The sequence below is a fragment of the Lissotriton vulgaris genome, unplaced genomic scaffold (genome assembly GCF_964263255.1).
Source record: "Lissotriton vulgaris unplaced genomic scaffold, aLisVul1.2 SCAFFOLD_1089, whole genome shotgun sequence".
In the NCBI taxonomy this organism is placed as follows: Eukaryota; Metazoa; Chordata; class Amphibia; order Caudata; family Salamandridae; genus Lissotriton; species Lissotriton vulgaris.
Window position 1 is genome coordinate 280,964 of NW_028255123.1, and position 27,315 is coordinate 308,278.

The 27,315-nt window shown below is 43.0% G+C and overlaps 1 protein-coding gene across 1 annotated transcript in view; it reads right to left on the reverse strand.

Moving 5' to 3' along the window:
- Positions 1-5,051: 5,051 nt before the first annotated feature.
- Positions 5,052-27,315, reverse strand: part of LOC147659230 (alpha-2-macroglobulin-like) — a 191,243-nt gene continuing 168,979 nt past the window's right edge. Inside the window, exons 27-36 of the mRNA XM_086951869.1 lie at positions 22,813-22,887; positions 21,575-21,737; positions 19,432-19,661; positions 15,412-15,627; positions 14,376-14,500; positions 11,171-11,261; positions 8,826-8,894; positions 7,384-7,486; positions 5,942-5,983; positions 5,052-5,224 (exon numbers count right to left, since the gene is read on the reverse strand). Coding sequence (XP_086807995.1) covers positions 5,199-5,224; positions 5,942-5,983; positions 7,384-7,486; positions 8,826-8,894; positions 11,171-11,261; positions 14,376-14,500; positions 15,412-15,627; positions 19,432-19,661; positions 21,575-21,737; positions 22,813-22,887 — 1,140 coding nt within the window. The 3' untranslated portion in view covers positions 5,052-5,198. The remainder of the gene's footprint in view (positions 5,225-5,941; positions 5,984-7,383; positions 7,487-8,825; positions 8,895-11,170; positions 11,262-14,375; positions 14,501-15,411; positions 15,628-19,431; positions 19,662-21,574; positions 21,738-22,812; positions 22,888-27,315) is intronic.

The window sequence follows — 27,315 nt, forward strand, 5'->3', positions numbered from 1 at the left end:
GTGTTTCTGAACTGATACTTTCAATCCGGCTTAAATTGTCATTCTAATCCTTGATTTAATGTAGGAAAATTCCTTTATTGAACACTCTTGTGTTACGGCTATATCATTTGTAATTTTAACATATATAGGGCCCGATGTAGGTAAACTCCAATTTACCACTTCTTAAATACCGAATCATACCGATTCGGTATTTGAGAAGTGGTAAATTGGAGGGGGGAGATGTGGGTATTTCAGAATCGGTAAATACCGAATCTGTAAGATTCGGTATTTACCGATTCTGTAAATACCGATTCGGTATCCCCCATTGATTCCTATGGGCCTTGAAGCCCATAGGAATCAAAGGGCATTACCGATTCGGTAATTACCGATTCGGTAATTACCGATTTCTGCAAGGGTGCAGGGGGTGTCACTTTGACACCCCCTAGCACGCCCAATACAGGCTTGGGTGCCATGTGGCAGGCATACATGTCCTAGGGGCAGGTCTGCCTGCCACATGGCATAGGTGTGCATGCACACATGTGCATGCACACCGGAATCGGTATTTTACCATGAAGTTGTATTTCATGGTAAAATACCGATTCAGTAACACCTGTGGGACTCAGAAGAGTCCCACCTACATTAGGAATTTACCGAATCGGTAGAATTACCGAATCGGTATTTTACCGATTAGATAATTTTACCGATTCGGTAAATGTGCAGTTACCTACATATGCCCTTGGAAACGGGCACCTACATACCAAATGGCCATTTACCGGTCGGAAACGGCCGAAATCGGCCGTTTCCGACCGGTATTAAGGCTCCTACATCGGGCCCCTAGTATTTTACCTTGTTTAGAAATATTGATGAATGGAGTATTTGTATGTGTATTAATGATGACTGAAGACTATTACTAACTGAATAAAGAAATTACATTTTATAAGAACTGTTAATAAAACCCTTTAACCCCTTCGCTGCGGGGGATATTCCCCCGCTGTGCTGGGGGGAGGGGGGCGCGCACAGCGCTCCCATGCTCATGACGAGCTCAGCTCGTCATGAGCTACGGCGCTCCTGTGCTCATGACGAGCTCAGCTCGTCACAGGTGCATTGGCTCCTGTGGAACGCTCAGCACAGCAGGGGAATTCTCCCCGCACCAGAGCGTTCCACGGGCCATGACGAGCTGAGCTCGTCATGAGCACCGGAGCGCCGTGGCTCATGACGAGCTCAGCTAGTCATGAGCACCGAAAAGGTTAACTCACACCAACTCTCTCTTGTGTTTATTGTAGAGCCCCAAATTGAATTTACTGTTCATGATGTTTGATGTATAAGACTGTTTGTTTTGTTCAGTGGAGAAGTGTGGCTCAATGGTTAGAGCGGCAGACCCTGATGCAGAGGGCTGGCCCTGGACCAGGGTTTAATTCACCCCCTCGGCGGGTCTTGAGCTCAAAATTCCACGGACCTGATAATTCTCGCCTCGGTGCCTATTCCAATCATAGAGTCCCACTCTGCAACTCTGGGCAATAGCTTGCTTAATCTCCACAACAGCCCCCACAACGCTAAGGATACCTGGCCTCCACCTTGGGGGTGCCCAGGAGTGGATGCCTCACAGGGAAAGCCAGGATGGGTTCCACAGCGGTATTCGTACAAGCGCCTTGAGATCCTTGCGGGTGAGTAGTGCGCTATACATTTATCAATTTAAAATTTTTTTTTATTTCATTTTAATTTCTCCTTGTCTAGTAGAAGGGTTATTTAATGATTACACCAAGGACTGAGATATGAAGATCCCTGTGCCGTCAGGTATAATCAGATGGCTGACCTTATTCTGCTGCACCTTGCAGGGCCGAAGTGGGTAACTGGCTCAGGACACAAAAGAGCAGTGGTTAGCAGTGAGAAGGCACCTGGAGACTGAAGGAAATTGATTTGTTGAAACTTTTGGCACAGAGCAACAGTGAAATAGGAGCAGGCACAGACTTTGTATTGAAAGAGAGAGATTCAGGTGGCTTAGAGGAAAAGCAGAGTAGCAGGTCCTTAGGAAGAGATCAAAGAGGCAGGGGAAGATTATGATATGGATTGGACACATGTCCTTCTGACCAGAGGTGGAGGCTGGACAGCATTGGAGTGGGAGTGCAAATGTTGCACAGAATTAGAGGTGGGATGGACAACTCTTGGACACTGATCTGTGGTGTAGTGAGGCAGGCTCTGTACTATGAAGTGATGAGTACATTAGGCTTCTAGGTTGTAAAATGGATACTTACCGGAGCAGCATACGATCCCAGGCAGGCGGTGGATGCCAGAGCACAGAAGGTAGACAATGCGGAGATTTCAGGTCTAACTGCATTTGAAAGTGGATTACTTACTAAGCCAGAGTCCTCTGCACTGATGATTGGACAAGGATAAGTACAGGGGAATAGTAATAGATTAGAGGGTGAAAGCCTTGGGGGACTTGTAAAAGGTTCAATGTGAGGGTTGAACTAGTTATAGCATGCGGGGAGCAATCTTAATCATCAGATCAGGGCAGTGGAAAGCCAGGGTACACTGTAGAGTTCAGGATCAAGGAATAAAACATCACTGGGAAAAGAAGTGGGAACTTGATTCACCAAGTGATATATATGGCTGTGGAAATAGACAGAGGGTGAGCAGGAGGGAAGAGTGAGCAGGGAACGGCAAAAAGTGAGAATGTTAAAAATGGGACATTGGAGTGGGGTAGGTGAATTTCTTTGTGAAGGGGAATGGCTGAGCTAAATGTGAGATTCTTAAGATACAATAGGTGTAGATAGTTTTGTAACTTGGTCAGATCCACCTGGATCCTTACCTGCTGCATTCCTCAAATGCGTATATTGAGATCTACCTCAGCTTGCTAATGCTCCTCAACACATACCTCAGTTTCGGTCTTGAATCGAAGAATCCATCAAAATTGAAAATTGCACTCCACATTGCGATTGTTTCATTCTCATTACAAACTGAAAAACTAAAAAGGTTTCCATACTTTGTTGATTGTTCTTGTGTTTCTTCCACCACCGTCATGAGAGTGAAATCACCATGAACCTTCAGGAACCTACGATTGATAAACTGCTTCTCTATGTTCTCTAGCTGTGAAGCGCTTCCCAGATAGATCATCGTTTGGTTTCTCTCCAATGTTCCATCTACCAGCGACACACAGGAGTTTGGTGCGGTAATACCAGTGGTACATTCACATTACAAATTGATGATCATAGAATAGTGCAGATACTCAATGAATTAATGTCATTGTAGAGTTCCACACTTAATATTGAATCACCAGTAGACACTTCCCAACTGACAAGTGGTATGAATACATATGAATTGTTCTACAAATAACAGTAAGTGGGTATTTTCATGGTAGAGTTGTTGAGATAGAAGCAGTCCTGAGATAAGTGGTGTCTCTTCCTTGTGGATGTACCAAGAGTTTGAGGAACCAAGGACAGGATCTGGTCTGGTACTGGGCAAGGACCGAGCAACTGGTAGGCAGACTCCCAATTATACGTGTGGGAGCTGCCAGAACCCAGAGAGCCGATTAGGGTGCAGGCAGTAAGTGGGTGATGTGCTGCGAGCCACTACAGTTGGGCTCCTAATCTATGTGGATGAATTTAGGATGCTCTGTGCAATCCTGGGGAGTTTTACAAGGTGGTTTTGAGGGGCACCATATAATTTACAAATCAAATGAGTGGGGGTAACAGTCTAAATAGTCTAATGATTTTTTATGAATCGGTGCTTTGTAAAAAGGAGGGTGAGTCATTTTCATTTGAATTTTATGGTGATTAGCTAGAGGGAAAACGTCGAGTGAAGTATTTCTTAAAAAGTAAACGCATTAATGAATGACTTTTAAGATAGCATATCTTATGTTCGCCTAAACACACAGTTTAATGTTCCCATTTACATTTGTAGTGAATCCCTGATGAAGGCCAAGAACACGACCCGAAATGCATTGGAAACTATTCACTATCGAGGATGAATTATGTGTAGTTCCTGCTTTAGAAGATAAACGTCCGGATGGACACGTCTACTGCATTAGAATCGTAAATACTTAAACGGCTTTTCATGTGACAGAAGGAAATGGAGTGAAAATATTGGAAGAATTTGAATAAATGAAATACAATGAATTTAATTGTGGTACATTCATTGCAACAATGCATAGCAAGCAGTGCTTCCAGGAAGGCAGCAATACTATGTTCCCATCATCCAATGTTGACTCTTCATTTATTCACATCCATCATGATTCATGTCTTTTTATGAACATCAAGAGCAGAGAACCATAATCATCTAACCCTTCAACTCTGCACCACTATCAATGACAGAGAGCAATGACCCGTCTAGCCCTTCATTCCTTTACCAACATACACAGTAAACAAACTCAATAAAACTAACTCCTCATCTCTTTTCACTACCAATGACAGAGGACAATAACGCATCTGACTGTTCTTTTCTTTACAACACCAATGATAGAGTATCATGATCCATTTAGCTTTTCTTCTTTTTACCAACATCAACACAGAGAACCATGACCCATCTCAATCTCTAACTCTTCAGCACAATAAATGGCAGAGAACAGTGACTAAGGAAACTCTTCGCTAACAATGGCAGAGGACAATATTCAATCAACCCTTTCAAGTCTCCACCAAAATTCAACAGCTGTGATTCATGACCATCTATCTCTTCATCTGTTCAATAACAATGGAAGAGGACAATAGACAATCTACCTGCTCATGTGTGCCCAACATCGATGGCTGAGGGCCATCTAACTCTTCATGCATTCACCACCAGTACTAACGAACAATCATTATCAATGCAACTATTCATGTTGTCACCATTACCAAAATTAGTTAATCATAACCCAGGTACCTTTTCAACCCTTCATCCCTGTATTTAGGTGACACTCTGGAAACATTGAACATCTATAATTTTAAGGAAACATCATTGACACTATTTCTATCACTTATTTAGGTAAATTTACTAGTAATTCATTCTGTGAAATGCACAAAAGGTATTCAACTAATAAAGCACAACTGAAGAGAGTATGAAAAAGGGACAAAATGCAAGAAAAAATGCCTGAATGGAACTCAGCAGAAAAACATATTGGTTTATTGTCAGAGATTATTTGAGCTCCCGAAAGTGATTCTTCACCCCCTGTGGGTGTGGTGGTATTACCACGCCACATGCATTTTCAGGTGTTCCATTTGGGGATTTCCCTCATTGCATACAGAGCATCAGTGGTAGGTCTCCTTCACATGATCTAGAGGAAAGACAAGCATGAAAAGGAAGGGTGAGTTATTTTATTAAGTATGGTTCAGTTTGGTGGCTATATTATATATTTGGCAGATTTTTAAGTGCCATCTACTCCCATTTATGAGAAAAAACCATCAGCAGACTGAAGAGTGACATGAATCTTCTAGCATGCTTAATCCAGAGACTTAGCCACTCGGATCATATCACCACTGCACTTTGTGCCTGTCACTGGTTACGACTAAACAAAACCACAAACCTGGTTCTAGAATTGGGCCCTGATCAAAAAAACCCTTCCAAGGAGGAATCCAAGTCAGCTAACCAAGATCTACAGACATCAATCAACCACATGCCTGTGTGTGGCCTTCAAGAACATGGTTGTCATGAGATCTATCAAGTACATATGTTTCAGTGGAAGAACGTTGCCCTCTCATGACTCCAGCATCTAGCGATCCCTTCACCTCCGCCTTAGTGTGCATGAGGGCTTCTTTAAATTTATTGCAGGACTAAAACACCTTTCATAGGCACATTTTGAGACCGCTTTATTTCTCACTTTTGCTAGGGCAGTGGACCCTCTGAGTATCTCTTACCAAACCACAAGGGTTTCCCACACCACAGTTTAAAGACTTTTTGATTAAAAAGCCTCTGAGGCATCATCAAGGTATTACACACCTTACCAGAGCATCATGGCCTCCCGAATTATACCAGACTTTACCAAATTGCATACCTGTACTGCAGGGGGTACTGAAATCCTCCACAGCAAACTCATCTGAAAGATTAAGAAAACAAAGAGAAGCAGGTCATTTAGTTTAGCAAAGAAGTTTAATTTTTTTTTCTTGATTCAGCAAGTTGGGCTTCTGTACAAAAGGAAGTTTTTGCAATTTCACCCAATACTTCCTGCCAACTTAGAACGGCAACAGACACAATTCAGACCTCCCAATTTTTACCACTAGAGAGCAGATAACATATTATCTGTTTCATTACATAAATATTATGATCTATATGTAGTTATACATCCCATATTCTATGTAGCTTTGTTGTGATCACCTATCTTACCACTAGATAACAAAGAAAGCCATATTCTTTCGATTCATTTGTAGAGTAACCATGATTTATTCTGTCAAGGGCAGAACATAATCCTTGACACAAAAACATTTTTGAGGCGGCATCTTTTAGGTCAGGGTGCTTTATCAAGAAAGGGGGGAGCATCCACCAGTCCTTTTACTCAGAGGTGTAAAGCAGGTCCCTGTAGCTCAGGGGATCCCTTATCCCGCAAGGTCCTCCCAAACTTTCAAGGGGCCCTTTCCAGCCCATGACCAATAACTATTTTTTAAATATGGTAGACTCAGGCACCACTTCACAATCTGATAGGGGGGGCATAATTTTGCTTTACGTTAATGCGATACATTTGAGATCTGCCACCTTCCCTTCCCTTATAGGTAAAGAAATGCTGAATATCTGTAAGCTTTATTGTGTAACTGATTTGTCAAACATTTTTCAATCCTATCATATGTTCCACCTCTCAGGTGATCATTCATAAAGATCCCCTTTGCAAGTAAACAAAATTGCCACTTATTTTAAAGGTTCATCAATGAACGCTTAACAGGTATTTAACAGGTACTAAATATACATTAATGATTAGGAGACAAAGGAGGGGCAATTAAGGAAAGGCTGCTATGAAAAAACTGTTCTAGGAAGATTCTAGATCTTGTTTGAAAGTATTTCCTTTCTAGATCCTAGGCTTCACATTTAAGAAGGTACAACTTGCCAGAGAAGCACCCCCCAAGCGAAACAGCTATGCACCAGACCTTTTGTGTGATGATGCATCAGGGAGAGTCAGGTGATCATAACTAGAGTCTTGTCAAGACACTTCATCACAACATAATGAGTGGTGGGCTCCATGGAAATGATGCCCCATGCCACTTAGAATTAAAACAGCCATCATTCAGTCACAGCCTGCCTTCAGAAGCTTCAGAGACCAAGGGCTTTTCATACTGGTAAATAAGCATTGCATATCTAAATGTCAACCATCCCTGCATCCGGTAACAATCTTTAGCTTTCTTCTTTGCATAAAACAACCTCTTGGTGCATTCAGCTTCTTGCTTCCCACATGAAAGGAGATTAATGGTACCCAAAAGCCCAAGCCGATGAAATAATATAGAAATCTACCTGTTTCATAGTAATCAGTTACTGTGACCATAGCCGGTTTCCTGTGTCTCACTTCAAAGTCTTGCTCAACTGAGAACCAAAAGGATATGGTAGCATTGGAGACCTAAAGAAGACAAAATGGAGGCCAGCATAAGATCACTGCTTTTGGATTAAGTTTGTTTCATTTTCATTTTGTGAATCTTGATTTTTCAGTGACTACAGAAGATTTTCTAACCTAAGGCAGAAGCCAAATAGATGAAATTATAATGGGTGGTGTAGGGAGTTAGATTTGCTACTCTGCCAGATGTCATGTACAACCACTATTTGGTTTGGGAGTTTAAAAGTATAGGGAGACAAATTGAATATAGCAAAGGCTACACCTGACACTGTTCTGGATGCTCATAAAGCCAACATTCACTGTGGTTATTACTTACATATGTTCTGCAATTAAATTAATATGAACCTATTGTGGCTCACAGAGGATCATTCACTTCTTGACCACAAAATGTTTTGCATTAAATTTTAAGAAATATTCACCTTGTAATATAAAGTTTTGGTGAAATCTAATTGATCAGTTTTCTAATGATGGAACACAGTCCTGATAATCAGTAAGGGTGCGACAGAAGCACAGGAGCAGCGTGGTATGTTTTCTAAAGTAATGTACCAGTGACAAATGGGTGCATGAAAAATAAATACAAATAACAATTCACTTAAAGTTCAAATATATGACTAAACCAGACTCTTAGGATGTTAATTCAGTGTTTGGTGAGCACACAGCATCCAATAAATACATGACCGATGCTCCATCTGCAAAAACATGTACTATACCCACCCTATTTAGAGGTGTAGATGCTGTTGGGTTTTCGACAGCCGTGCCTCATGTGTATCTGGCTTTGGAAGCCATTAGATATAAGTAATAGCCACCCCATCCCAGGAGGGGCTAGAGTCAATAGATTGCCCTGCCTGAGCCTGCCATGTTGGAAAACTATTAATGGTCCCAATTCATAAAGATAAGTCTCCACCAGGACAAATTATATATTTGTTTTGAAAAACAATTCCCCACTTTGCAGAGTGGTCAAAACAAATATGACACCTATTGGCAAAGTTCTCTGCCTTCAGGGCAACTACCTTGCAAGTGGTTGGACTGATGGATTCAGAGTGTCAAAGTGAGCAGGCAGGGAACACTAAATTTGGTGGATGGTCCTCCACTAGGGAAATCTAGCCATGTTCACAGCTAAACTGGTGACACAGCAGACCGCCCGTCAGGGCCTGAAGGGACTGCTATATTTATTTCTTCTGGTTTCATGTGTGTTATTAACAGTAAGGCTTTTGTAGAATAGTATTCAGAAATGTAAAGGCAACAAGGTTTGGTGGCTACCTACTTATGTGCCCTCTTGACACTAAAATGTGAATATACACTCCTGGTTGCCCACCTCTAGGGCACAGAACTGAAAAATACTTACATGTTCCAGGTAAATAATGGCATTGTTGGGGTGGACCTCTGTCCGTCCAATGCCCGACCAGTTGTCCAGCTAGAAGGAAATAGGATAGAAGGAACATTGGTGACAAAAATGAACTCCAAATCTAGAACAAGAAAAAACATGACCACACAGAGAACATTATGAGATTCTTTAGTTACTTATAATTATTATTAGTAACTCAAAGGTGGGCACATTGGATTTGATTACTGATCATATGTTGGCGTATTCTGATGTCACCCAATCTTTGAATACAGAGCATCTGAGGATCTGGGATTCAGCATGGTGTGTCAAGACCACCCACTCATGATGACGTGGGAAACTCAGCATTGATATTCAGATTTTGAGGTTCTATGTTCTATAATTAATATATCAGAGTCCACATGTACCATAGGATAGCATAGAAAGAGACCTAACAGTATGCACCGTTCCCAAGGCTGACTTTCAAATTGCATGCTTTTTAAAGCAAGATGTGACACTTGGGTGAACGTCATTCAGCTTCTACTATCTTAGGTACAGGCATAACAGCACACTGGAAAATAAGACATTAACATCTTAAATGGGAGCCAGATGGCGATGAGACCACCACCGACGTGCCAGCGGTGGAGGTCTCTTTGCCATCGTAATGAGCACCTTAGTCCTTGCCACTAGGTCTCTTAATGATTAGATGATGTGTACACTCAGGGGTGACATATTTAAGCTGTCTGACCTGGATATGGACCCCTATGTATAATATTGTTTCTTTCTGCAGCTCACATTCTCAAACTGCCTGATATCTCAGAAAGACTTCTCCCCCTACACTCCTGAAACTCTGCATGAACAATTTAGTTTAGCCCCTCCTTAGTCTCAATCCTGCTTGCCTTAATCCTTCTTGTTCTAATTCTGTAACTTGCTGAGGCCTCATTTCATAGATCACAGCCATTTCTCGTCAAAACTCTCTCCCTGTAATCGAACATAAGCTAATCACCACCAGCCCATCAACCTCACCAGTAATTCACCTGAAACCACATAGCCCCCCCGCTAATGATCACACCTACCTGGTATTAATATATCACAAAGTAACTGGAGTAAATGTAAACAATTGTTTCTTGAGAGCACATGATTAATTCCAATAACCAACAATAACCAGTGAATTAACCACTAACCTTGGGTTCCGGAGCAGCGGGCTACTCGCCTTAAAGCGATTCAACGCCTCATCAGGGGTAGTACGCGCTATATAAATTTAACTACAGTTACCACTGTCACCAATCTGAGGTTAGAGTAACCCCCGTGGTTTACGCACTGTCTTCATAATGGATCAATATTAGTATTCTCTGCTAATTCATCCTTAATAACGATGAATGAGAAGCTACTTTTCCTGAACTCTCAAACTTGAGTTCTGCTATAGATCTCATCAATTTCTGCTCATCCTGCCGCATTCATGTGATCTTGTGACTCAACATTATCCCCTCAAGTGTGGGTAAAAAGATTGGATCTGCATTTGCTTGTGTTTTCCCCCCTCAGTCATGCATCATTTGTATCTTTTCAAATGGAAACTTCATATTAAAGTGGATTTGCAACATGAAGGACCACGTGTCTGAATAAGATGTCAGCATCATCATTCAGTTGTCCTTGACCCTAAACCGTGCTCAAGAGCATCAATTATTCCCCTGTCCAAAAACGACAACACAAATTCTATAGAATTTTAAAGGTAAAAAAGCTGCTAGCTTTAGTGGTGTTTACTTGTTTTGAATGCTCTCTATTGGCTTTCAGCCAGAGCAAGATGCCAATTTAAAGTCCTGGTGTTAATCCTTAAACTCTTCCACACACCCTCTAAAGTACCTCTCTGAACTCTAAGTACATTTCCTGTACCCCCTGTCCTTGCCCAGCCATCTCTCCAGGTGCCCTAATGCGGTAACAATATTTCAGGTCATACAATTATGCAAACTTGGCTAATAAATAAGCATGATTCTCAACTGAGTGAGGAACCTTACATCAATATCCAAGGAGTAATCAAAGCTAATTGAGAACCACAATGTAATAACAGTGACTGAAACCTACAGATGCTGAAGCCAGGTTTAAACACAGGAACATGAAAGCACTGGAAAGTTGGCCATTCAACATAAAGGAAAACAGGAACCCTTGTATAATAATACAGCACCTTGCCAAGAGGTGTGTGGATATGCAAACAGAGATCTGCCCCTGGAATGATCCGATAATGATGCCAACTTAAAAGACTCCCTATACATTCATGTGTTGGAATGCAGTGATGCTGCACTCATAACCACAAAAGACTCTACAAACCATTATTAAAAAAAATAGTGAACATTAAACTGATATTGAAAGGTTACCTTTTTCACAGTAGACTTTACAGGGATGAAGCCAGAGGGCATTTTCACATCCACGACAGCCATATTTGAGGATGGACGTCTACCGATGTAACTGGAAGGAACATTGAAAGTGAGAGGGGTTTTACTGCAGAAGGGAAATCGACAGCATAGCAGACAGCATAGCATAGCAGACAGATCAGGCATCTCCATACAGTGGAAAAGAAGAGGAGTGTCTATTGCTGTAACAGCAAATAACCAAGAACAGTATTGCATAGAATCCCATCGAAGTCACTGGTATTTACAGGTCATGTTTTGTAAAAGACATTTGAAGGCCATACATAAGACTTAAACCTCAGTTTTAGTTCATTAGATTTCACTGTAAGATATTTCCGCTTTTCCAGTATTTTGTGCAGTCACTAGATATCACAGAATATTGTAAGACTGAATATAATCACATTGAATTCGCCTGGGGTAAGGAGTGAGGCTGACCGGGTGTCCAACACTGACGCCCTAATGTGCAGTATCCCTCAGGGATCAACCCTCTCCCCCCTCCTTTTCAACATCTACCTACAGCCTCTGGTGGCGACTTTGGCCCGCATGGAGTGCCAAGTTTTAAATTAAGCTGATGACACGCACATTATCATCTGGATTGACAACTTCTCTTGGCCTACGCACATATGCAAAACATACTTAGGTACACAGTCAATTGGATGCCAGCCCACTCACTCAATATTAATCCCGACAAAACCACGGTACTGGCCATTACCACTGGAAGCAACCCATGGATCGACCTTTTCTGGCCAAGAGAGTTAGGTACCACTCCCACGCCAGCCCCGGTCATAAAAATTCTTGGCATAAAAATAGATGCCAAGCTCTCCATGTTGAACCAGGTATCCACCGTGGCAGGGACATGTGTGTGCTTACTGAGACAGCAGCGGAGACTTGCACCCCTTCTCTCATTCACTGCTCTACGAATGGCCGTGGCGGCAATGATTAGGTCAAGGTTGGATTTTTGCAACTCTCTGTATATTGGCCTCCCTGAGAAGTAGTTAACAAAACTCCAAGTGGCCATGAACACCGCTGCTAGATGAATCTTCAGCCTCCCAAGGCGTGCACATACAACCCCCCTATTGCAGCAGCTGCGCTTGCTTCCAATCAACCAGAGAGCCAGGTTCAAAGGTCTCTGCATAGCCCAAAAAGCCATCCTCGGCCAGGCCACAGCCTACAATAAGGAGCTCCTCACAAACTATGTGCCAGGGTGTACCCTTTGATCATCTGAAGCTGACCTTTTGACCTGCCCCCACTTCAATACATCCTTCAAAGTTGGCAGATTTGTTTCCGTAATGATCCCGCAGCTCTGGAACAGGCTGCCGGAAAGCCTTCGCAGGGAACCCACTCTTCTTCCATTTAGGAAAAAACTTAAGACGCTTCTTTTTACAGAAGCCTCGAGCACAATCTTGGCCAAGTTCAGTGTATGTACATGCTGATGTGGTGAGGTCCCAGGCTGCAAAGAGCACTCAATACCACCTGAGAGGTCCCAGGCTGCAAAGAGCACTCAATACCACCTGAGAGGTCCCAGGCTGCAAAGAGCACTCAATACCACCTGAGAGGTCCCAGGCTGCAAAGAGCACTCAATACCACCTGAGAGGTCCCAGGCTGCAAAGAGCACTCACTACCACTTGAAAGGTCCCAGGCTGCAAAGAGCACTCAATACCACCTGAGAGGTCCCAGGCTGCAAAGAGCACTCAATACCACATGAGAGGTCCCAGGCTGCAAAGAGCACTCAATACCACCTGAGAGGTCCCAGCCTGCAAAGAGCACTCAATACCACCTGAGAGGTCCCAGGCTGCAAAGAGCACTCAATACCACCTGAGAGGTCCCAGGCTGCAAAGAGCACTCAATACCACCTGAGAGGTCCCAGGCTGCAAAGAGCACTCACTACCACTTGAAAGGTCCCAGGCTGCAAAGAGCACTCAATACCACCTGAGAGGTCCCAGGCTGCAAAGAGCACTCAATACCACATGAGAGGTCCCAGGCTGCAAAGAGCACTCAATACCACCTGAGAGGTCCCAGGCTGCAAAGAGCACTCAATACCACCTGAGAGGTCCCAGGCTGCAAAGAGCACTCAATACCACCTGAGAGGTCCCAGGCTGCAAAGAGCACTCAATACCACATGAGAGGTCCCAGGCTGCAAAGAGCACTCAATACCACCTGAGAGGTCCCAGGCTGCAAAGAGCACTCAATACCACCTGAGAGGTCCCAGGCTGCAAAGAGCACTCAATACCACCTGAGAGGTCCCAGGCTGCAAAGAGCACTCACTACCACTTGAAAGGTCCCAGGCTGCAAAGAGCACTCAATACCACCTGAGAGGTCCCAAGCTGCAAAGAGCACTCAATACCACATGAGAGGTCCCAGGCTGCAAAGAGCACTCAATACCACCTGAGAGGTCCCAGGCTGCAAAGAGCACTCAATACCACCTGAGAGGTCCCAGGCTGCAAAGAGCACTCACTACCACTTGAAAGGTCCCAGGCTGCAAAGAGCACTCAATACCACCTGAGAGGTCCCAGCCTGCAAAGAGCACTCAATATCACCTGAGAGGTCCCAGGCTGCAAAGAGCACTCAATACCACCTGTCAGGTCCACGGGCTGCAAAGAGCACTCAATACCACCTGAGAGGTCCACAGGCTGCAAAGTTCTTTCAATACCACCTGAGAGGTCCCAGGCTGCAAAGAGCACTCAATACCACCTGACAGACACAGGCTGCAAAGTAGGCCAAATACCACCTAAAAGGTCCTTAAGCAGCAAAGTGCCTAAATAACATCTGTCAGGTACTCAAAGTGCACAGTGAACTCATCACCATATTTTAGGCCTTTAAATTGCAAAAGTCCCACTTGTTACCTTCTCATATTGCTAAGTTGACTCAATACAGTCTATCAGGTCTGCAGAGCAGACTCAGTTCCACCAGTACGGTATTCAAAAGCTGCAAAGAGGACTTAATACCACCAGTCAAATCCCCAAACTGTAACCTGTACCTAGTACCACCTGTCAGGTAGTCAATCTGCAAAGTTGACTCAAATCCTGTTGCACAACAGCACACTGTGTTTTGTTAGGAAACTGAGACGAGCCTGAGGAAACTACCCCTGACCTTGAGATAGCATTGCTATCCTTCGGAACAAGGACAATGCTATGAATGTTCTTATTCATGAAAAAATGTAACCCAAACATACCTGACGTTCACATGGACTTCAAAGCTCTTCTCAGACTTCTGGTTACAGATATCGGGTACAGTCCAGACATGCAGATCAAATGGAGCATCTCCTGTGGGACGTGGAACATTGTAACGGAGGGTGGACTGCAAGAAATTACGGAAAGGTGCTATGTTTTTTTGTCTACTTTGTGTCCTATCATCAGCAGCTTTATGCAAGTCATTCCTTTGGTGAGCTTCTCCTGTCTCTGGAATCTGTCATCTGGGCATGTGCCTATTTCTGACTGCCTAACTCATTGAGAACTAAAATATTGTCTCTTGTCCCTTCTTTCTCTAAATCATTCCCTGTTTCCCAGGGGACTGGAATGCCACGGTAAAGCGTAACTTAACAAGTGCAAACTTATTAAACAGGCCAGCTTCATATATTAAAAGAGCAAAATGTAAAGAGTGGATTCACTGTCCTTGCTAGTCTGCACCAATAGCCTTCTTCTAGCTTCTCCTATTACTGAACGGTTTAAATATCTATCCTCGCACAACACTTATATCCTCATACTTCCAAATTATCCTTCTTTATCCCACTCTTTTTCACTTCAACTCTGGTCACCTCTTCCTTATGCTATCACCATCTCTACAAACACCCCATCACCCGTCTCTAGCCTCATGCCGGTCTCCCCCAAACATCTTTCTTCTTCCTTGCCCCTTCCCGACGTGCGACTCATTAAATCCCTCTTTCGCTTCAGGCAGCAGCTCTCAGACGAGCACCTCAAAGAGGGCATGAATAGACACTGCTAGAAGCAAATCAGTTGGTTTTGGTGAAACCCACTCCATCTTTTTGACAATAGTTGAGAGCATTGGACACAGAATTGTTTTTCACAGAATGGCTACTTGTCTAACACTGTGTAGGTGGTGTTGATGGTAAGAACTAATGTATGCATTAAAACCAACCCTATCAAAGTGTCAAGATTGTAGCAATAAGCCATGTTGTTTCAGGACTTTTACCCAGAGTGCCTAGGCTTGGTTTTGCTCTCTTCCCATTGTGCACATGGGCAATAACTCACCTGTGTGTAGACGCAGCCAGTTCCCTTCACCTCCACAGTATAGTCTCCGGGCACATGCGGAAGCTTGGCACGCTGGAGCAGGAGCCGGTTACCATCATCTACGTGGAACTGGCTCTCGACTTTGCCTTCACAGCTCACTGTCACTGAACTGTCTCCATTCTTCACGTAGGTGGCAGCGCCATAAGTCGCGAGCGCATGGAGGGCCACTACAGTGTCCTGAAGAGAACAGAGAGTGCGGGAAGAAAGCAGTGATGAATAAAAAAAATTAATGGTACATCCCAAAGAAGAGAAGGCTATGCAGGATTGGGAGTCCGTAGTAAAGTCAGGGCACTACTCACTTGAGAGGAACAACAACACATGCTCCATAGCAACAATGGTTAAGATCTGTGCATCTCTTATTAGGATCACACATTTCAACAATAGAATCCACATGCAACCGTTATATTTAAGGATAATGTGCGACCATCATTACTGCTGGTACTGCAAAGAGCTGGTGGAAAGATATTTTGAAGAACAGCGATGGAAGCACTATGACAGGAGAGAGAAGAGAGAATCTATTGGTAAAAAATATAAGCATACATTGGTCATTAGACCAGGAAGGAGAGAGAACAATAAGGTCTGACCAGTGTAGATTTCAGGGGAAATGGAAAAGAAGATTGGAGAGGAAAGAGAATCTGTGGAAAGGGTGAATAGAGGAGGAAATCCACATAGAGATACTCTCTACTCTATCCACGTAGAGATACCCTCCTAACAACAAACTTGACAGAGTTACCAAACTGCCATTTGCAGCACTAGACTTTGGGTTTCACAACATGTATTTGGGGTTCAAGGAGCCCCCAATATTCAGTAGCAGAGCGGGCTGTAGACGGTTAATGTTTATATATTTATACTGGATGCGTAGATCACAGAAAGAGCAATACGAGTACAGTAGGTACGGAACAGCCTCCTTATAGGCAATGGATAGTTACAAGTACCAGGTCTAATCCATTTTAAGTTTCGAGATAGATTCTGAACTAATGTGAAATGAATTCCGGCCTCAATAAAAAAGGCCAATATATTAATTTCTAGATAGGGAAAAGGTGAGTTTTGTTCGTGTTCCACCCAGGGGCAGAACGTTCACCTCCATGGTGAAAGGGAGTTACTCTGATTCACTTCTATCCATTCTAGTGATAAGGGATTGTACCTTATGTTGGGAGTGCTCTATCTTCTGGGGTGTCTCTCGCATAAATAAGCAGCATTTATAACCCAATGGTAACAGCCAAAGAAGATTTCCAAACAATGGTTCAACTGCACAGATGGATACAGCAAGATAGGACATCCATTTTGATTTGTCCTCCCCACTTTTTCTGGTTAGTTTCGATGGTTTGAGACTCTGTGCTCTATGATGAGGTTAGATGGTGTCACAGTGCCTGGGCTTACCCCCTCTGAGATGTAAAGTGCACTGGTTCAACATTAATGGTTTATTTAACTTACAAGGTAGACCCTGGTAGATATTGCAGCAATGTACCACTGCTGTGGAAGGTAAATGCCATATGTGGCCTGCATGGGGTATTGATACCACCCACATTATACTGTGGCAGCAGGAAGGCTGGAGTAATGTAAAACTGGAGCTCTTGGCATGGGCTAGACATCTGGGAGGGGGAAAGAAAAGCTGGCAACACAAATTGTAGCTTTTAGAGTTCTCGCTTTTGAAATGGAGACACCAAATGGGGATGTGAAGAAATTAAACCACTGAAGGTTAGAAACGTTCCAGACTTTCTGCTTGGCAGGAGGCAAAAACCAGATCCAATATTGACAGGAGAGAGGAAACCTCATCTCTATGCAGGTGTGTCAAGAAGAATGGACAAAGCTTCTGCTGCCAGAAAAGGGCCAGGAATATCTGGATAAGGAAGTTTGGGAAGTGCTGAAAACGGAAGCAGTAGTTTTTACAAGAAAGTCATTAGGATTGGTTGTAGATAATTCTCCAATCACTGGATAATGCACAGGATAAGACTGGCACCACACTACCACCTGCCGAAGCATTCCTGGCACTGGAAAACATATGTGAAGGAAAGAATACAGGTTAACTATGGAAAGAAAGAGCCTGCAGTGATTCCTGATTCCTACTGGCACACAAGGACTGGAACCCCTTTCCAAGAAGTAAGCGGTCAGCCTCCCATTGCGACTACAGGGACTCAAAAGGCAGACCTAGTCCCTGGTTCCCAGCAGGAACAATTGTTCATGGTAATCTGGAAACTGAGGGAACTGCCTGGTGCGAGGCCTGCACTTAGAAGCTTACTCTGATGGCCCTGGGGCTGTAGGAGTTACTGGGAGAATATGTTCCAGCAGTAAGAAGAATCTGGAACATTTTTCTCTACTTCTGAGAATTGAGATAAGTTGCCCAGGGATGGAACACGCTGGCATGCATGATTTCTAGGTTTGTCCTGCTTATCACTTTTTATTCTGAAGGTGAATACTTCAGTGGAATCTTGCAGTGAAGGCATTTTGGCTTGTGGACACGTGGTCAGCTACAACTGGCCACTTGCAATGTTACCCTATTGGGTACATTGAAGAGCCAGAAAAATGCTTAAATGTAAAGGTAAAAAACAATGACTTGAGCAAGATGGAAAGTTTTATTCAGCGACAAAGTTGCCTTGATCGTTTCAAATCCTACTTTGCCCAGCCTGGAGCTTTTGGAGCCAAACTGAAGGCTTGAGCAGAAGGCAGTTAACAATATTTCTGCCTTTAAGGGACCCTTGCCAACTTCAGCTTTCTGTATTGACCTGGCAAACTTTGAAAACCCCAAAATCCTTTTAAGACCCGAGGTAAAATCTTTGACCAGGGCAACCTGCTTGGTTTACCTAATCTCTGCTCCATCCAAATCAGCTTAAAATTGCCCCTCGATCCAAATAACTCTGACTGTGTTTTTTAATTGACGCTTTGAGATTTTTGGTAGTTTTACCTAAAAATGCAAAAATACATATCTTCCCATATATGACTTTAATTGTTTTGATAACTTTTTTCTTATTAAAATTGTCTTCATTTTTCCATATTGGTTTGATAATTGATATATGTTGTGAATGGATTTTAATGTTGATTGGTATTGCTTGCACTGAACACAAATGTCTCTGCATACATGCCTAGTGCTTGAGTGGTAACTATCAGGGCTTTATCATGGATTCTCTTCTATTCTATAACCCAAGCAGACTGTGTTTATTATTTGCCCAATTTCCGATATCTTATAACATTTGAAGGTAGGAGTCAAACTTATATATCTGCTCTTTGGATGATGTTTTCATGAGTATCATTTGTGGTCCCAAATGTCACTATCCGTCAGGACTTACCTCTGTAGTATTTACACCCATAGATCTTAAATGGAATTACAGAATCATACCGCAAGACACACTCAAACCATAATGAAGAGCGCAATGCAGAACGTCGGGAACCCGGATATCAAGCTTTAAATCTCAGGATTGCAGTAGCATGTCTTTCAAATTGTATTTTCCCATCTTAGTTACAGCCCTTAGTGGTCCCTGTGAGATCCAGCAATGCTTTCAGTTTAATTTAAATACTACCTGCACCTCTTCCTCCCTGGTCTCAGCAAAGCATTATGTAAGGAGCCATGGACAAGGCCACATCCCCTATGGATTTTGAATGGTTAAATCCAGGCAGTGGAGATGAGATTGGTTTGGCTCTGTTCACGTTCTTTACTCAGAACCTTACAGCCTACTTTACCTTGCAAGGAACTAGAAGCTGCTCTAATGATAAAAAAACTACAAAGCTACGAAGGGAGCAGAACAAATACTGGGCCCAGAGGCGAGAGAGCAGTTCATGTGAAAAAGAAGATAATCTTCTGGGGTATCCCATTCATTAGTGTTGAAAGTCAGGAAGTTTACTCTCTTCAAAGTGAAAGGTAGTGCAAATCCTTATAAGCCAAGCTACTTGATACACACTCACATGCACCATGTTTGCCCACATGGACACACACCCAATCACATCTAAGCACATAGCAAAACACACAATCCCACACGTACACCCTACCTGCGTTGAGGTGAAACCACCAGTGGGGTTCTGCTGCTTTGTCACCCACTGCACAATCTTTGCAGCCTCCGTGAGATCCTCCTGAGAAATGGGATGCTTGGCGAGGCGAGCCAACAGCACGTAGGATGTCATCTCAACCTCAGCTGAAGGCGCCCGTGGACGGAAGCGAAAATAGGGAAACGGCTCGTCCTCTTTGGTATCATGCATGCGGTGCCAGTGGACAGATCCATCTTAAGAAGTTAAAAGAGAGATGTCAATCAGAAGGTGTCCTTACACTGCTGAGATGCCTTCAGAGGGGAGAAGGGTGAGATCTACCGCATGATATATAGAAGTACACATGTGGTTTCTGAGCTATTTCATTGAAAGACTACAAGCACACTTCGGATGATGGGTAGTGAGGTTTTAACAGCGCATAGCCTATGTAGCAATATGTTTACAGCTTGTTATCTCAAAAGTGGGGCATCAAGGGAACTACAGACAGCTACCACCCACCGCTGTCAAGAGACAGTAATTTACAAACGTAATTATTGTCACAATAACACGTTTTACAGAGTTCCCTGAGCACAAAAGTATAAGAGTGTATCTGTTAAATTTACAGATGATGTCAATTCAAACAATGAAAGTCTATATCCATGTATCCAAGTTTGCAAAAAAAGTCCTTATTTTATTTCTCTTCCAGATGTTCATGAAGACTTGTCGATACAGCAGTACAGTCCTGATATTTTATACAACAGCCAAACGGCGTTTGGCTGTTGTATAAAATATCAGGACTGTACTGCTGTATCGACAAGTCTTCATGAACATCTGGAAGAGAAATAAAATAAGGACTTTTTTTGCAAACTTGGATACATGGATATAGACTTTCATTGTTTGAATTGACATCATCTGTAAATTTAACAGATACACTCTTATACTTTTGTGCTCAGGGAACTCTGTAAAAAAAGACTACAAGCATGTAGTGGCTAAGTAGTTGTACATGCTTTGAAGGGGACCCCAATCAGTGTCCAATCATTAAAGGTGAATAAGTCTGGACTTCCCCTTTATAAACCAAAGGGGGATTCCACCAGACACAGATAGAAGCCCACAAATAATGAGAAATTAAATGTGCTTTCTTCAGTCAAATCTAAAATGTGCCTACATTTTGTACATCAACAGTATGTGTCAGCTGTTCATGAATAGGTAGATCTGTTTAATTCACATCCATTCAAACTCAGTTTCCAACATTAGACATACATACACAGAGGGAGGAAAGCAACAACATGGGAAAGAGAAGCTTGTGAATGAGCAACAACGTCTGTATAAGACTTCATAAATGTAATAGGTTAGTCAACACAAAGAAACAGGAACAGAAAGAAGTGACCAAGTAATACGAAGGTGAACCAAGTGGAAGATAACAAAAAAGAGAAATTGATGCAGTCCATAGAGCATTTAGAAAGAATGGGAATACAAGCAAAAGAGGGAGAAAGTCCAAGATACGAGAAGAAGAATCAGAGGTAACTCCCGCTTATAAAGAAAACAAAAACATACAGTAAAAGGTAAAAAATCAATAGTGAGAACACTCTGACAGGAGATTGGCAAGAGAGCTAGGAGTAGGAGGAGACATGGCAATAAAGCCATGAAACAGAGCAAGAACAACAACAAAGAAACAAGAGTTTTGGAAGTTATTTAAGTAACTATTATGAGCTGGTGTTTGATTCCAGGTGCTATTACCAAGTCAAGGGTATTGGTCATAGCTTTGCACAGTGTTGCTGGGTAATTGGGTTACCCAGCAGAATTATATGAGAAGGGGAAAAACATGCATAAATTGGTATTACTAGCCTGGTTTCTGCATGTGTTTTTCTGCATGCTTGGATATTTTCAAGACACATATCCCACTGCTTTTTGCATGGAATTTGTGGAAGGAGTTAACACAAATCATTCAATTCCCATTTTAGCAGAAAAATTGACTTTGTGGCTGCAATGTGAAAACCAACCACATCAGAACAAAGTTAGTAGGTTACAGTAGTACCAATAAAAGGATAAATGGAAAGGAGGTGTGAACCATGAAAGAAGCAAGCCAAAAAACACAAAATATAGGAGTTGGGAATGGGTTAGATTTAGTTTACGCGAGGATAATATTCTTAAAGACTCACTATCCCCTTACCCTCCACAATTGCTTCCTTATCCAGGGACTCCAGCAGCTCTTTGCGTTTGTCGTCCTTGCCAGCCAGGCCAAAAGCGTACGCCATGAGTGACTTGGTGTAGACATCATTTGATTCCTTGTAGGCCGTTTCAAGGCAGAACAAGGCGTTACGGACAATGGGGTGCTGTAGAGTGGTATTAAAATGTAAGCGTCAGGTTTAGACACAGCCACAAGGTTTGAATGCATGGACTTTGCTTCAAAATACCACGGTCATAATACAATCAAAGTAAGGGACATTAGCAAAGGGAAGGTGAGGCTGAGGATGTTCCAAGGTTGCTAGGACAGAGGTGGAGTAAGAAAAGGAGAAGCACAGCAAGTTGATGTTTTTTTTCAAAGGGCTTTGGACAATCTTCTCTTGGAGACATCTTGGAATGATGCTCACAAACTCACCCATATAGGAAGCAACAGATGTGACGAGGGCCATCCACACAGTTCAAAGAAAAAGAGGCTTTAGCCCCTTGGCTGCTGGGGTAATGTTCCTGCTGTGCTGGGGGGCAGGGGGCGCGCACAGCGCCCCAGTGCTCATTACGAGCTCAGCTCGTCATGAGCCACAGTGCTCCTGTGCTCATGACGTGCTCAGCTCGTCATGGCCACACCGTTTCCTCAGAACGCTCAGCACAGCAGGGGAGTTATCCCAGCGTGCGAGCATTCTAAGGGCCATGACGAGCTCAGCTCGTCATCAGCACACGAGCACCGTGGCTGATGACGAGCTGAGCTCGTCATCAGCATGGGAGGGGTTAGAAGGGAACCAGGAGACATTCTTCAACATGGAGATCAGAGGCTTACTGTCCACTCCAATACCACAGAGCACTATACTATTTCTGGAGATCAGAGGGCATTCTCCCCACAATGTCTGAACAAAATGTCTCTATTTAATGTTTTCTTTTAGCTCCATAGGAGAGCAGTTAATCTCTAAGACTTTCTCAGATATTAGAATGGACCCTGGAGACACACCAGTGTTGTTATTATTATTTTAACAATCAATCCAAATCTATCAGTCTTGCATGAGCCCATAAGACCTCAACAATACTAGTATGCTTAAAGGTCTCAATGTAATCTCTCGTATGTAACCCAGCAACAATTGAGGAAATGCATCTTTACATTTTGCATATATAATTTAATATGTTTATCATCTTGTAAAGTGGATGTTTCCAAAACATAAAAGTGAATAATGTGATTCAAACAAGCTCTGTACATACTGATGAAGGGAGCGGGTACTCCAGCAGGGCGATAGTGACGTAGGCTGAAAGCGTGGTTTCATCATTTACACCACCCTGTGTGTAAGAGAATGTAAAGTAAGATTACGCTAAAAACAGGAAGCAAAACTCAGTTTAATCATTTCCGGCATTCTGAATCCAATCAGAAATGCAGACAGACCAACAGAAACATTTGACAAAACAGTAACAAATTGCCAATGGATTACAATGGAAATTGGGAAAGCATCCTACTCATTCAGACCACTAGGGGAAAATATTGTTTATTCATGAATTGCAGAATTGGATAGGGGGTGAACTTCCAAATTGCTATTTAAATTGTTTTTGTTTAAAAACAATTATACATATTTTTTATCTAAAATATTTTAGCATTGAAAGGTAGCCATCAGAAACATTTGGCTTTGTTTCCGACCTTTTTTGTTTTTTTTAATCCATGTTTCTTTTTTTACGAATACAAAAACTAGGCAAAAATATCAAGTCACCATATCAAATTCCCTTTAGGTCTGGTCATACAGCATAGCTGCCTGCAGATCGAATGTTACCAAATCTTTACATAAAGTTATGTGGCTGATCCCATTGGAGTATATTTCTCTCACTTCATTCTATAGGCAGTGTAGTATTCCACCTCATATGGAGTACTTTCATTCTAATGCAGGAGGGACTATTATACATCTCAAAACTATGATACCACATAAGGGACTAGATGTTCAAAGCATTTTTGTAAGTGCAAAAGGACAGATTCTGCAAATCTGGCAGTTTGTGACTGAAAAATGCTTTTTAGGATGTACAAAGTCCAAATTGCGACTCTGTAACTTGTTTCTGGAATCGTAATATGGATTTTGTGATTAGCAATCAGCATTTTAGAGGGGGCATGTTGAAGGCGTCCCTTCCAAATAACAATTGGACTAGTATGTACAAATATTTTGCTACCGAAATGTAATCAAGGGACCCCTTACCCTTTGAGTATATTTAAAAGGAAGCACAGACATAGTGGTCTGCTGACCCCAGCAGGCCACCATCACTGTGATGACAAATTGCGATGTCCCTCATTAACGTTCAAGAGGTAGGTCCATTTGCGACCCACTAAGAATTGCTAATACAACTCTGTGAGTTTCACACATTAATAATGGCGATTTCCGAATTGCGATTCGTAAAAAACTGCAATTAGGCAATCCCTATTTCTATATTTGTACATCTAGCCCAAGATTCTTGATATCTTCCATGTCTCATGTTATGCAGTAATCTGTTTTATTTTCACTGGAGTTACCTTTTTTAAATCTTTTAGTCAGGAGTTTTGCCTGCTAGAGGACACCATATACACTAATAAACAAGCATTGGAAATGCAACAGGTCTCGCAATAGGAAAGTTGGAGCTATTGGTCTTATAAATGACATTTTTTTTATTTGTGTTTTTTAAAATAGCTAAATAAATAGCTTTGTCATTTACAATGCCAATAGTTATAACTTTCGCAAATGTGACACCTCTAGCATTTGTAATGCAACATGTTTTGTATTTACGTGACTTAGAAGTATTGATATTACAAATAACAATGGCTTTTAAATAATTAATTCGTAAATAAGTGATTTTATTTTATAATTGCAATAGCTTAAACTTTTTTAAATATCTTTAGTTAATTATGTTCTGTGTATTTTATTGTGACGAAAATCCAAGAACAGAAGTGAAATATTAACATCTTTTTTGTCATTTGTAATAAAGCTTGAAACATTGAGAGAACATATTTGAACCAGTGGTGATGCTGAGTGAGGCTGTGGTTGCGCTGAGTGAGGCTGTGGTTGCGCTGAGTGAGGCTGTGGTTGCGCTGAGTGAGGCTGTGGTTGCGCTGAGTGAGGCTGTGGTTGCGCTGAGTGAGGCTGTGGTTGCGCTGAGTGAGGCTGTGGTTGCGCTGAGTGAGGCTGTGGTTGCGCTGAGTGAGGCTGTGGTTGCGCTTAGTGAGGCTGTGGTTGCGCTGAGTGAGGCTGTGGTTGAGCTGAGTGAGGCTGTGGTTGAGCTGAGTGAGGCTGTGGTTTGCGCTGAGTGGGGCTGTGGTTTGCGCTGAGTGGGGCTGTGGTTTGCGCTGAGTGAGGCTGTGGTTTGCGCTGAGTGAGGCTGTGGTTTGCGCTGAGTGAGGCTGTGGTTTGCGCTGAGTGAGGCTGTGGTTTGCGCTGAGTGAGGCTGTGGTTTGCGCTGAGTGAGGCTGTGGTTTGCGCTGAGTGAGGCTGTGGTTTGCGCTGAGTGAGGCTGTGGTTTGCGCTGAGTGAGGCTGTGGTTTGCGCTGAGTGAGGCTGTGGTTTGCGCTGAGTGAGGCTGTGGTTTGCGCTGAGTGAGGCTGTGGTTTGCGCTGAGTGATGCTGTGGTTGCGCTGAGTGCATCCCTGTAAATCAATATGTGCATGCAAAAGTGTAGGGTTTTGAGAATGTATTACAAATGTTCAACAAAGGAATACTCAAAATGTATTTATAAACACTTGCAAACATCTAATGTGCTACCACTTGCACTTCTGCGAAGGATTACTGCAGGTCAAGGGTCAACGTATTAATGAGTGTTTGGGATGTCTGCTGCCACCAAACAAACTGGAAGCTTGTTTGATAGTTAGAAGGCTGAAGGCAGGAGAGCAACGGAGAAAGCAAAGGTCATGGAGCAATTTCCCTTCTCTGCATGTAATGACCACACGCTGTGAAGCAGCATAACGTAGATACTATGGATCAATACAGCAGATGCCCTGCACATTGTCACCAGTAATATAAACGCAAACAGATCTAAAGTTGCAGTTGTTTTTGTCTTCAATTGACACGACTAATGTGTGGTACAGAGATGAGTTAAGGGATACGTTTTGAGAGACCCACAAACCGCATGTGCTATTATTCTTTCTTACTAACGCAGGCATTTTCCTCTTTCCAAACTTCTAATGGCCCATTTTCGCCATTCTATACTTTTAATTGTAACGTAGATTGTTTTACACTGAAATGTGTCTCTTTGCTCTCCTTAAGAATGAAATTACATAAATGTAGCCACTTGCTCGTTTTAGTTTACGTGTGAAAAGTATTGCTACGTGTCACCGTGGGCTGAGCAGACAGTCTTTGAGATGTGACCAGATATCTATTTGGTTTTTTTCGGTTTGGTGTGCATAAAATCCAGAAGTTCTATGGTGGAGTTGGTCATGCTTCTGTGCTCTCAGGTGAGTTGTTGTCGGCAAAGCACTTAAACACAAGATTGCCTCCAAGTACATCTGTGCGGATGCTTTTTTATAACCAGGCGCCATCACTTAGGACCGTTTGAAGAACGGCGTGTACTGGATGTGTAGGCAAAGGTATGTGCTATGGAAGCATGTGTTACTTATGCCCTATGCTTAGAAACGGTTTCCCCTAAGAAGTTATACTGAGATTTGAAACGTTGCTGTTGTTTTAAGATTTAATAGTATTATTGTTCTCTCACATGAGTCACAGTACAGGTGTAAAATTAACTAACTTGTTGAGCAGCAGCTAGTGACGGTGACCAGTGCCGAAGCACTAAAATTAATAAGCAGCGATGAGCGGGAAGTGGTGGTGGTGGAGGGGAAGGCACGGGATCTTAAGTGACTGCAACGGGTGCTGCAGCACTGAACAATAATAGGCAGTGATGGGCGCGGTGAGGGGGGACCACGGCATGGGATATTAAGTCACGAAGCATTGAAAATAACAGGCAGTGACAGGCGGAAAGGGGGTGGGGCGGCAGAGGGGCATAATTCCTCAGAAGAAGATTTACAGACATGTTTTCAAGCCGGGGCAAGCTTTGCTTTTGATTGCAAGAAAAATCGCTGCGTCCATGAAGCGGGCTGATACACGAGCCGAGGGAAAGAATAACAAGCAGTAGATTAAATTAAACTCCATACCGTGTTTCTTCAGGCTGGGGACAACTGCACGGACACTCGCCAGGAAATAGGAAACTGCAATCAAGGAAGACCACTGAACAGAGTGTCACTTGCGAAGGACATAGTTTACCAACAAGCATTGGCCGTGCGGCCGGGCTGAAAGGAAATAAAAATGGCGGCCGTGAAACTGCAGGGAGAGAGAGGGGAGGTGCTGGCGGCTGGGGAGGGGGAGGAGAAATGCGAGCGAGGGAAAATCCATGCAAGGCAGGCGGCTGTGGTTGCAAGAAAAATCGCTGCGTCCATGAAGCGGGCTGATACACGAGCCGAGGGAAAGAATAACAAGCAGTAGATTAAATTAAACTCCAGACCGTGTTTCTTCAGGCTGGGGACAACTGCACGGACACTCGCCAGGAAATAGGAAACTGCAATCAAGGAAGACCACTGAACGGAGTGTCACTTGCGAAGGACATAGTTTACCAACAAGCATTGGCCGTGCGGCCGGGCTGAAAGGAAATGAAAATGGCGGCCGTGAAACTGCAGGGAGAGAGAGGGGAGGTGCTGGCGGCTGAGGAGGGGGGAGGAGAAATGCGAGCGAGGGAAAATCCATGCAAGGCAGGCGGCTGGGGGCATGTGCACGCGCT